Source organism: Nycticebus coucang, chromosome 11 (genome assembly GCF_027406575.1).
Source record: "Nycticebus coucang isolate mNycCou1 chromosome 11, mNycCou1.pri, whole genome shotgun sequence".
Classification (NCBI taxonomy): domain Eukaryota; kingdom Metazoa; phylum Chordata; class Mammalia; order Primates; family Lorisidae; genus Nycticebus; species Nycticebus coucang.
In genome coordinates, this window is record NC_069790.1 from 127,328,826 (window position 1) to 127,342,153 (window position 13,328).

The window sequence follows — 13,328 nt, forward strand, 5'->3', positions numbered from 1 at the left end:
GTTCAAAGAGGTAAAAATCATTAACACAAACTCCCTCTCCCCAGCAGCAAGAACACAGTGAGGAGTTCCTGCTGACCTGCTGTAATCTCCCCACCCACTGGAACCTCCCACCCCGCAGCACCCTCCCCATCTGTGCACCCTCCCCACATGCTGCACCCTCCTGCCCTGTTGCACCCTCCCTACCAGCTGCACCCTCCCCACCAGCTGCACCCTCCCCTCCCTGCTGCACTCTCCCCACCAGCTGCACCCTCCCCACCCACTGCACCCTCCCCACATGCTGCACCCTCCCCACCCACTGCACCCTCCCTGCCCTGTTGCACCCTCCCCTCCCTGCTGCACTCTCCCCACCTGCTGCACCCTCCCCACCAGCTGTACTCTCCCCACCAGCTGTACCCTCCCCTCCCTGCTGCACCCTCCCTGCCCTGTTGCACCCTCCCCACCAGCTGTACCCTCCCCACCCACTGCACCCTCCCTGCCCTGTTGCACCCTCCCCTCCCTGCTGCACTCTCCCCACCTGCTGCACCCTCCCCACCAGCTGTACCCTCCCCACCCGCTGTACCCTCCCCTCCCTGCTGCACCCTCCCCACGAGCTGCACCCTCCCCAACCGCTGCACCCTCCCCACCAGCTGTACCCTCCCACCCGCTACACCCTCCCCACCCACTGTACCCTCCCACCCGCTGCACCCTCCCACTCTGCTGCACCCTCCCCACCCTCCCCACCCACTGCACCCTCCTCCAGGGCTGTCTGAGTGAGAAGGACCCGTGGAGCTGGAGATCACCTCGCAGGCTGTCTCTGGAGAGGGCTGGCTCTGGGCCATGCAGCTGCTCTTCAGCTCCACCCCAACGTCCTGCTGGACCCACACCTTGAGCCACGCCAGTGGTTAGGCCAGGTGTCTCATTGAGCTCCAGAGGACTGAGGCTCTCGACATCCACCTGGTGCCTCCTCAGGTCTCGCAGGAGGCTCTGTATCAGGGCTCCTAGGGGAAGACATATGAGTGTGCTGTGGCTGGTGCAGGGGCACATGTACACACATGCTATGGGCTGGTGTGGGGCACATGTACACACATGCTATGGGCTGGTGTGGGGCACACACACACACATGCTATGGGCTGGTGTGGGACACATGTACACACATGCTATGGGCTGGTGTGGGACACATGTACACACATGCTATGGGCTTTGTGGGGCACATGCACACACACACATGCTATGGGTTGGTGTGGGGCACATTTACACACATGCTATGGGTTGGTGTGGGGCACATGTACACACATGCTATGGGTTGGTGTGGGGCACATGTACACACATGCTATGGGTTGGTGTGGGGTACATGTACACACATGCTATGGGCTGGTGTGGGACACACACACATGCTATGGGCTGGTGTGGGGCACAGGTACACACATGCTATGGGCTGGTGTGTGGCGCACACACACATATACATGCTATGGGCTGGTGTAGGGCACACACATGAACACCCTGTGTTGTGGTCTGGTGTCTGAGTGACCCTCAGCAGCCTGCAAGGCAGTGCAGCCCACCTCGTGCTACCCAGTTGGGGTCACAGCAAGGGCATCACAACCCCTGGGTGCAAGCTGTGCCATCCACCCATGATCCCCAGCATGACCTGGCCCCAGCCCACTCTGCTGTGTGTCCTCCCGCCTGGTGAGGGCAGTCTCTGAGTGGACGTGCATGTATCACAGGGACAGGAGACAGTGCTGGGTCACCTAGGCCTGACTCTTCAAAGATGAGCCCCAACAGCCTATTGTGAATTCTTTGAGTAAAAAAAAAAAAGTACAGTCACTGTCACCTATTAATTGAAGCCCACTCTTCAGGAAGCTTCTTGCTACAGTGTTATAAGGAAACATTTGCTCCTCTTTCTGAACACTGTGCTGTGCCCACCTTCTGTCTCTCTTGCAGAAAAGGGTCACTGTCATGGTGGTTCTGTCTTCCCTGTTGGAAGAGCTGAGCCATCAGTCCGCATGCAGGACTGAGTCCCTCTGATTCAAAAGCTCAAGAGCCTCCTTCACTGGTGTTTCTGAGAACAGCATAGTGGGGACTTCAGCAAGAGGCAGACACGTCCTTTACAGACTGTGCACAAAGGCATCTCGTCTTCTAATCCCACAGCCCCTGAAATTCTCACCCCACAACAGGGCTTCCCTGCCCTCCTGGCCTCAGCGTCCTATTAACCATGTGCTCTGGTGCTCTGACCTGGGGCCCCACCGACCTGGAGGGCTCTTCATGCCCAAACCCACTGTCCAGAGCCTAGCCCTGCCTCCCCTCCTGGGCACTACACTGTCCACCCACCCCCAGCACCCACAGCAGAAACCAGAAGTTGGAGGCATTGGAACTTTCCACACTGGCCAGGCTAGGCCTGCTCCCTTCCTTGCCCGTTCCCTCTTGTGAGAGCCAGACCCAAGGCTCTTGCCCACTCCCCATATCCCTCCCTCTGCCTCCTGACGCTGCTTCCCTCATGACCCCTGTAGCTCCTTCTTCTTGGGTCTGTGAGTAACCAGCTGCTGCCTGACGGCAGTCGTCTCCTAAAGCTCTGTGGAGTTCCCTACAGAAGGAAATTCAGAGGTCTGTGCAGATGCTGCCCTCTTCTCTGCATTTCCACTGGACTTGAGCCTTGTGGGGTCAGCCCCCGTCTCTGCACCCTGAGCCCACCCCACTCCCCACATCAACCCTGCCACATGCTCACCCCCTACCTGCTTTCACGAATAACTTCCAGCAGCAAATATGGAAAAATATCCCTCACCTTCTTACCAACAAAAGCATGCCTAGAACTATAAAAAAGAAGCCCACCCTCCACACCGCGCACTGGCATCCAGAGACTGTGGGTTGGAGCAAGTCCATGCCCGCTGCCCAGAGCCCCCACCAGGCTGACACAGGTGCCTATCATTTCACAAGGGGACAAGAGTGTGCTCTGGAATGGTTGTACCTGGCACGGCCACGCTGTTGACTGGATAGCCGTAGCATCACTCAGCTCTCTGGAAGCAGAAGGTGCCACCTCAGAGCTACAGCTGAACCCTGAGCCATAAGCCCAGCACCCTAGTCACCACTCACCACAACCTGCCCTCCCACACCTTCCTCCTCTGGAGTGGGTTCCTCAGCCAAGTGCACAAAGGGCTCACTTAGCCTCAAAGAAAATGGGAACCACAGGGCCTGGGCTAGGGCAGAGGCGAGTACGGGGCAAGTGTGTGACCACAGTGGCCCCAGTGGCTCCAGCATGTGCTGTGCCACCTCTGAGCTACCCATGGTGGGGGAAACAGACCATGGCACCCAGAGATAGCGGCCAGGGCCCTATCTGAGGTGAGGCTGGGCTGTGTGTCAGGATGGCCAGTGAGCAGCGAGTAGGAAACAGTCCTTCCACAGAACACTGGCCAGTGCAGCTGCCCAGAGGCTCTGTCTCCTGGTGAGGTGGGCAGGACGACCCTTCCTGGGAAAATCCTGTGACTTCGGAGGGGCTCAGGAGTGCAGCAGGGAATGGCTGTATGCTTCTAAGTGCTCTAGAGAGACCCACTTTCAAGTCAAAGATCTCTTTGCCCTCCTGGAAAAGGAGAGAGGACACTGCACACAGGCTGAGAACAGCAGACCCACAAGCTGGGAGCCAGCCACTACCTCCCAGAGCCCCGGGTGGGACTGGGTCTCCATGCCCCCACAGCTAGAGTGCCCCAGGCACCCACCTCAGTGGGAGGCCAGGAAAACCCCCACTCCAGGGGACACAGCAAGACCCCCTGCAGCCCAGGAAGTGAGTGGTCTATCCATCTGGAATGGAGCTTCATCAGATACTCTTCAGCAAGGCCTTTGGGGCATGTGGGAGCTGGAAAGGGGGTTGTGACATATTGACAAATAGCAGAAAAAATAAACAATACTACAGCTTCTGAACAAGAAAGGTTAGATGTTCTGGATTGAGATATCTAGTGAAAATGAGTTATGTTTCATCATACTAGTCAACACCTACTTCTAAGAAATAAACTTATAAACGCCAAGGTTTAAAATAATGGTGTGTGTGTATGTGTGTGCATGTGTGTGTACATGGGTATGTGTGTGCATGCATGTGCATGTGCGTCTATGTACATGTGTGTGCATGTGTATGTGTGTGCATGCATGTGCATGTGTGTGCATGTGTGTGCATGTGCATGTGTGCGCATGTGTGTGTGCATGTGTATGTGTGTGTGCACATGTGCTAAGCAGCTCCATTCAGAGTGGCTCCAGGACTCCCAGAGGTGTATGTGTGTGCATGTGTGCATGTGTGTGTGCACACGTGCTGGACAGTGCCATTCAGCTGGTTTCAGCTCCACCTGAAGAGCCTCGGCAGATGTGTCAAAAAAAAGATGACTCTGAAACACCTTCTTCGAATTCCAGCATGAGCAGGGCCTCCACCCCCAAGGGCAGAGACTGCACTTTTGTTGAAGCTTCTTGCACTGCTCAAGGGAAAGGATGTGACGTCTGTGTTTCCAGGTGTGAAGGATGTCACTGCTGTCACTGAAGGGTGGCACCCAGGGGCAGGACAACGCATCCTGACAGGGTCCACGCTCCTTCTCAGACGATCCTCACAGCTCCCGTGTCCACACCCACCCTGTGTAGCACAGGCCTCCTTCCCATCACAGTAAGGATTACGTGCTGGAGCACATGGGTCGCAGTCAACATACGCTCAGCCACACACAGGGTTTGACTATGGCGTGGATGTGAGGAACAGGGAGCTGCTGGGAACACAGAGCTCTGAGGCATGGATGGGCCTAGTAGTTGACCACCAAGGAAGAGCAGAGAGAGATTGAGCAAGGGTGCTGCTCACTGTGGGAGCCAGACAGTCAGCTCCCACTCGGACCTCACTGCAGAGACTCCAGCTGCAGATTGCGAACCTCACTGCTCTAAGCAGCGGCTACATGTTTACTTTCTCGGGCAAACAGTTCTAGATTCTGTAGGGTGTTTTTTACCCTCTATTGGGCTACAGTGAAGGCTAAGACTAGGTTTATAAGAACATATTTAGAATTCCTATCAGTCAAATTGTCAGTTCTTGTGACACAGTCCTTGTACTGTGTCCCTGAGTTGCTGAGCTGGGCCCCTGTGAAGACAGGCCAGCAGGTCCCTATAGGAGTGCACCGCTGATGCTCAGAAGAGGCTGTGCTGTCTTCCCAAGTGACTCCATGGAGCCGGGCGCTGATGAGCCACAAGCACGGACTTTGGCCCTCAGCATGGGTCCAGTCTGAATCTTGACCCTGGCACCACAGGATGGGGGGTCTTAGGCAAGTTCTGTGATGGCATCATCGCATCATGCCTGACTTTCCTTGTCTGTGATGTGGGGACTGTGAGACATGCATGTGAAAATCACGCCAAGTGGCCTACATGTCCTAAGTGTCTAATGAGTTATGACGATTATCACGAACTGAGGTCAAGATGAGCTCTCTGTTCTCCTTCCCATTTCCAATATAGACCTCTGGTTATCCACAGCAAGCCTCAAGTGAGAAGCTAAGACACACAGAGAGCCCTTAGCTACTCAGGCAAGCTGACTACTGTTTCTTAATTTGCTCAGCATTCAATTTAAGATCATGCTTTATGATACTGTTCTTTGCAAAGTATTAACCTACATTCAAAATATGTGAACTATAGTTATCAAAATTAAGACACTCATCTCCATCTATCTACCTACCCATCTATAGGACCCATCCTTTGGTCACTACCCACCCATCCATCATTCACTCACCCACCTGTACAGACAGCCATAACCTGTCCATCTACCCACACACCCATTCACCCAGCCATGGACCCATCCATCCATTTCTCAACCATTCATCTACCCATCCATCCATATGTTCATCTATAATGTGTCCATAAACCCCATGCACCCACCCACCCAACCATGGACCCATCCGTCCATCACCCATTTGCCCATGCATCCACCTATCCATCCATCACTCAAACACCCACCCATCCACCCACCACTCACCCATCCATCCATCCATCTACCCATCCCATAGGTCAATCTATCCATCCACCTATCCATCCACTCATCCATAGACCCATCCACTCATCCATCCACCAACTCATGCATTTATTTCATCAACTTATATTATAGGACATTCATTGTGATCAGAGCCTGGGAGTAGACATTTCTCTGACAAACAATAGACAATCAGAATTTAAGAGGTGTTAAATACATTAGTCTTTTTGACTGTTGAAGCCAAAAAGACTAGGTGAATGGATAGTATAAGCAAACTTATACTATCTGAAGCAGGTTCATTTCTTCAGTACATCCCACACTGCTAAGGGCCACTTCTGTGCTTCTTGACACCTGAAAGCTGTCTCCTGTGAGGGGCAGGTCTGTCCTTGTGGTCCCTGCAAGTTCACGCATGAGCCCCCCCTACCCCTGGCCTGCTATTCTGCAAGGCCACCCCAGCATCCAGGTGACAGCGTCAATGATAGCATCAGGGTCACTCGCTCATTTCTCCCCCTCCCTTGTACCATAAACACTTGCCACACATTTGCACCAGCCACCTTTGGAGATGCAGCAGTAAATCTGTGAGCAAAGCCCTTGCTTCTGTGGGACTTGCAGCTGTTTTAGAAGAGATGGAAAATGTCAGACTGAGGCACATAGACTGGCGGTGACAGGTGCTGTGGAGAGACAGTCCACGTGGGAGCCAGGGCAGCTGGGAGGGAGGATGCTATTTTAGGTATATTTTTTGAGGATTCTCAGAGGAAACATCACCCAGAAGGTGAAGACTGGGCTGCCCCCAAGAGAGAATGGAGGGGAGGCACAGTCTCCAGACAGAGGCAACAGTGAGTGCAAAGACCCTAGGGCAGGCCTACTGGACATGTTGGCCTGGAAGGACAGACAGAGGCCAGGGTGGCTAGGGAGAAAAGCAAGAGAAGAGGCAGGAGGACCAAGGTGGAGAGCATAGATATCACAGGGTCTCACAGACCACCGCAGGGACTCCGGTTCTACTGAGCAAGATAAGAAGCCTTGGGTGTGCTCTGAGCACAGTGGCATCTGGTCTGCAATTTGCTAAGCGCCACTCTGTAGGGCTGAGACAGGACAGAAGACAGGTGGCCAAAGGAGGGTCCAAGAGACCTGGCTAGGGATGGTGGGAGGGCAGGAGGTCCTGGGGATCCTGGAAGATGAGGCCTGTGGAGGCCTGACAGACTGGATGTGGATGGGCCAGAGAGGGACTTAATGGAAAGTGGCCTGAGGCTAGGCTGTGGGCACTATGGGGCCTAGGCAGAGCCAGCGGCCTTGGCAGCCCCTAAGGGATAACCTGTAATGTTCTGTTGTATGCCCATCCTGGGGGGGATACGATTCTGGCTGGTCAAAGGTAGGGCAAATCAGACCATGATCCCAAAAAGAAGGCAGTACAGGGCTGTGCAGCAAAGTGGCCCTGGAGTCAACCAGCCCCCAGCTCCATGCCCACCCCACTCACACTGTGGCCAGAAACTGGGCACCCAACTAGCCTCCTCCAACTGGGGCTCCTCCTGTGTAAACTGAGTCAAGAATTCCCGCTTAAAAGGGCTACTGAGAAAATGAAATGAGTAGGGATATTGTCAATGATGAGCACAACCATATCTCCTCTTATAACTCTGGGGTAACAGTTACAATGCAAAAAAACTCTCCTGTAGCTGCCGCACCTCTCTTTTTCTTCAACCCCCTTCAGTTCCCCTTACACAGAGGAAAGAGCAGAGACTTGTTCATGCAATAAAACTTTGTGTTTCTTAAGATAAAGATAGAGAACAGGGGACATTTGTAGAAGGTCTCTTAGAGCGACTATAATAAGAAATATCTGGGTATATGCCCAGTAGAGGGATTACAGGATTGAATGGCAGATCTATTTTTAGATCTCTAAGTGTTCTCCATATCTCTTTCCAAAAGGAATGTATTAATTTGCATTTCCACCAGCAGTGCAAAAGTGGTCCCTTTTCTCCACATCCAGATTTGTACCAGAATGTTTACTGCAGCCCTATTCATAATTGCTAAGTCATGGAAAAAGTCCAAGTGCCCATCAATCCACGAATGGATTAATAAATTGTGGTATATGTACACCATGGAATATTATGCAGCCTTAAAGAAAGATGGAGACTTTACCTCTTTCATGTTGACATGGATGGAGCTGGAACATATTCTTCTTAGTAAAGTATCTCAAGAATGGAAGCAAAAGTACCCAGTGTACTCAGCCCTACTATGAAACTAATTTAGGGCTTTCACATGAAAGCTATAACCCAGTTACAACCTAAGAATAGGGGGAAGGGGGAAATGGAGGGGAGGGAGGGAGGGGGTGGGTAGAGGGAACGGGATTGGTGGGATTATACCAGCGGTGCATCTTACAAGGGTATGTGTGAAACTTGGTAAATGTGGAATGTAAGTGTCTTGGCACAGTAACTGAGAGAATGCCAGGAAGACTATGTTAACCAGTGTGATGAAAGTGTGTCAAACGCTCTGTGAAGCTAGTGAATGATGCCCCATGATCATATCAATGTACACAGCTATGATTTAATAATAATAATAAAAAAAGAATGGAGAAGCATGAATCCTATGTACTCAGTTTTGATATGAGGACAATTAATGACAATTAAGGTTATGGGGGGAAGGAAAAGCAGAGAGAGGGAAGGGGGGGGCCTTGGTGTGTGCCACACCTTCTGGGGGCAAGACATGATTGCAAGAGGGACTTTACCTAACAAATGCAATCTGTATAACCTGGCTTATTGTACCCTCAATGAATCCCCAACAATAAGAAAAAAAAAAAAGAAATATCTACCTTCAAAATGCAATAATAAAGTATAATTCCTAAAATTACCTCCTCTCATCTGAAAAAGAAACTTCTTAGATTATCATTAGTGAAAAATAACTTCTTAAAAGCCATAATCATACAATAGAAGATTCTAAGTTGCTGACTAGCTCGTGGTGAGAATGATTAGTGCCCACCAGAAATCAGCTCCTGAGTAACCTCTGCAACCACACACACATGTGCTTTGTGGCCACACTGAGCCATCTCGAAGCATCCACTGTCAGTCATTTGAAGATGAAGAGAAATGAGAAAATATGTTTCAAAAAGTCCAACTACCGTGATGGGTTAAAGAAGACCCACAGCACAGAGCACAGATAACATGACCATCAAAGTAGCATGCTCTTTTGTTCCGTCAACTGTATCATATAATTCGGAGATCTGGCCAGCTTATAATGACATTTTAAGTAGCTTTCAATGTTCTAAGTGGACTCTAGCAGAGCAATTACACAAAATGTCAGGATATCAAATATGTAAGGCCTGGGGTGAGAGAGCCTCTCACAATGACTTAGCACACACAACTGCTGTGGGCCTGACCTACAGGAACTATACATCTTAACAGGGGCTCCCAAACAAAATGTGGTAAATGCCAGAGAATAGGAACAGCATGCAGATAACCTCTGTGCAAAACTGCTTTAACGTGGGAGATGTGATTCATGCGTCACAGCTTTTGCCAAGTGCTTTTATAACCATGTATATATGAAGGTTCACAGTTTAGCCACATCCACACATCCAAACTCATCACCCCCACCATGATCCCCTCCACCACCACCACCACCACCAACACCATCATCACCACCAACATCATCACCACCACCACCACCATCACCACCATCATCACCACCACCACCACCATCACCACCATCATCACCATGATCACCCTCACCACCACCATCACCACCACTATCACCACCACCACTACTATCACCACCACCATCATCACCACAATCACCTCCACCACCACTATCACCACCACCACCACCATCACCACCACCATCATCACCATCACCACCACCATCATCACCATCACCACCACTACTATCACCACCACCATCACACCACCACCATCATCACCATCACCACCACTACTATTACCACCACCATCATCACCACAATCACCTCCACCACCACTATCACCACCACCACCACCATCATCACCATCACCACCACTACTATCACCACCACCATCACACCACCACCATCATCACCATCACCTCCACTACTATCACCACCACCATCATCACCACAATCACCTCCACCACCACTATCACCACCATCACCACCACCATCACCACCACTACTATCACCACCACCATCACACCACCACCATCATCACCATCACCACCACTACTATCACCACCACCATCACTACCATCATCACCACAATCACCTCCACCACCACTATCACCACCACCACCACCATCACCACCACCATCATCACCATCACCACCACCATCATCACCATCACCACCACTACTATCACCACCACCATCACACCACCACCATCATCATCATCACCGTTACCATCACCAACACACTATCACCACTGTCACAGTATCACCATCACCACCATCATGAACTGGCTGTGCTCCTTTTGTTTAGAGGGCATGTAGTCCACTTAATTGCTGGAGTCCAACACTTAGGTATTTGCCAAGGATTCAGATAAATTCGATAGGATCTTATTATTGTACCTGTCCTCATTTGGGCTTCTACCCAGGAGATATGGACATAATGATAGTCAACATCCTATCTATTTTCACTAAAAACAACATAAGGAAAGCAAAATGTGTTCTCCTTCCAATTTTAAGAGCAAAAGATATCAGAGCTAAGTGGGACTATCACTCCCATTGGCTAATGAACAGTGCCCCAACTGCAGGCTGGAACAAAGCTCTCATTGCTCCACCAGGCCATGCAATTTTATACTCACAGGTCTCTGTATTTGCCCATTCTAACTCTCTCTCTCACATACACGCAATAGTGAGGCAAAGAAGAAAAAACATATCAAATTACCTTTGGCATTAATTATACAACTTCAGTTGGTGATGAGAATTGGCAGTCGAATTGCTTCCTAAAGAATGTCTCATAGAGTCACATTAGCATGACTTTGCATGCTCAGAATGTTAAGTGAGTTACAACAGCAGTCTGGAGCATGCTGGGCAGCAAACACCGGACTAGAATATAGAACTTTTCAGATGTGGTTGCCGGGGGGGAAAGGGAAAGCTCACTAAATTACCAACATGGGCCGAACCAGCATTCATAGAAATACTCTCTCAATGGTGAGAGTTGTCTGGCCAAGTTCTAGAAATGCTGTCTAGAATGTAGGTGGCCAGTGTCCCTGATTAATCTGTGTCTCACTCTTAAAGTTACAGCTCCTTTCCAAGCACAGGGAGTTGCCCTCTGAACAACAGGGAGTTGCCTACTAGACATCTCCTTATCTCCCAGTCGCAAAACTTACCTCATCTCCTTGTCCCAATTACCCGCTGAAAATTTCAAACTTATGGCCTGCCCCTAACGGCTCTTCCCGCCAGAGCAGTAACTCCTTATTGGCTATTCCACCATCCCATCACCATGCTGAGACTTCCCCTAACTAAACCTGTATAAAGGTGCGCTTTTCTTTTGGTCCCTCTCTCTTTTCTCTCCTCCTTGGTGCTGCTCTTCAGCATCCGTTGCCAATAACAACCTTTCGTACAAGCATTGGTGACTTGTGAGATCTCTGCTGGTCGAGTGCCGCCCTTTCAACCCCAAGTGCCCAGGACCCTCCTTTCTCCCCCACAAGGGGAGAATGCAGGCTCTTGCTGGCAATGTAGTGACAGGCTCAGGTGAAGGCCTTGGGCTTTGCAGCCTAAACGTGGGCCCATGTTTTCCTTGGCTTGAGAGGCTCTCTGATAATACAGGTGCTTTCTATTTCTGTTTCAGGAGGTGCTCATTAGCTCCAGCCAGAGGCTGGGTCCAAGACTGAGAGCTCACCAGCAGCTTCCTCAGGGAGCAGCTCTGAGAGCAGCCTCTTTGCCCCAGTGATTAGGTGGCCGATTTGGTCCTGTTTTTCTTAAAAGCCAAAAGGCATGGCTGGGTTTGGAGCACAGAGCAGGGCTGGCCTGTGTTCAAATATGAATGGATTTCTTCAAAAATGGAAACAGCAGCAGGTGCTTCCTTTCAAGTGAAAATGACCTCAAAATTGTGGGTGTATTTTCTCCAGGGTAAAAAGAGTATTTGAATCTGTTTCTTCTGCACTATAATCTACTGCTGTCACTGTGAAAAGTAAGAGCCCCTGATGCTGGGATGCTGGGCATGCTGCCAGCTCTGCATGAGACCACTCAGGATGGCATTCCCACCACCAGGGAGGAAGCAGACACCACCACTGCTGTGGACAAACAGGATTTGGGAGTCATGGGAGGTTTGAGGGAGAAGAGGACCCAAAACGCATTTATGACAACTCTACCACCTCAGTGATGGTGGGGGATCAGCAGGTGCTATTTGAACGGATAGGTGATCAGTGAATAAACATGCTAAGAGTTGGACAACGAGAAAATTGCAGAGCCAGCAGCAGAAGCAAGTTCTTCTGAGTCCACATCACCTTCCTGTTCCACATCAATCTGACAAAATACATCTCAGCACAGGAAACGGCAGGGGTGAGGCCAGTGATCACCTTGGCCATACAAGCAAAATATAGTAAGGCACACATTATAAAAGACAATGAGGTGCATTGGAAAGACACTGGGGCCAAAAGTTGGCAGCACAGAGCACATCAGGTCCTGTGATTCCCGCCCAGCACTGAAGAATCCAGGGTCAAGATGCTGGAAGGAATCATTATGGTGGGCTGGTAACAGGTTTTGCTTCCTGCTCACTGTGGTTTGGTGTTTGACCAGTGAGCAGGATTAGACTGGGAGTCACTGCGAGTGGACATGCCACATGTCATTTGTCTCTGATTCTAGTTAACTGTTTAGAAAGTGTATTTGGTGCACCCTGCAGTGACTTCCATAATCTCTCCATGCCATCGGGTCTTGAGAGACAACAGCTTTAGGCAAAATATGTAAAATGTCCACATGAGGAAACCAAGCACTCGGACGAGACAGATCAAAGAACTGAATAGATGATGGACACCCATGGTCATGGACAGTAAGACTCAGGTCTGACTCAGTATTCCTCAGGGACATCCCACAGTCACAGACAGCAAGACTCAGGTCTGACTCAATATTCCTCAGGGACACCCCATGGTCATGGATAGCAAGACTCGGGTCTGACTCATGATCCTCAGGGACATCCCACAGTCACAGACAGCAAGACTCAGGTCTGACTCAATATTCCTCAAGGACACCCCATGGTCATGGACAGCAAGACTTGGGTCTGACTCATGATCCTCAGGGACATCCCACAGTTACGGACAGCAAAACTCAGGTCTGACTCAATATTCCTCATGGACATCCCACAGTCATGGACAGCAAGCCTCGGGTCTGACTCATGATCCTCAAGGACATCCCACAGTCACGGACAGTAAGAACTCAGGTCTGACTCATGATCCTCAGGGACATTCCATGGTCACAGACAGCAAGAACTCAG

General features: G+C 50.6%; 1 protein-coding gene across 4 annotated transcripts in view; it reads right to left on the reverse strand.

Moving 5' to 3' along the window:
• PTPRN2 (protein tyrosine phosphatase receptor type N2) overlaps nt 1-13,328 on the reverse strand; it is an 834,764-nt gene that overhangs the window by 522,097 nt on the left and 299,339 nt on the right. For 3 of the 4 annotated variants that reach the window (XM_053609608.1, XM_053609607.1, XM_053609610.1), the window contains one exon: nt 780-977. The exons of the other annotated variant lie outside the window; for it this stretch is intronic. In XM_053609608.1, coding sequence (XP_053465583.1) covers nt 780-977 — 198 coding nt within the window. The remainder of the gene's footprint in view (nt 1-779; nt 978-13,328) is intronic. 4 annotated transcript variants of the gene reach the window in all.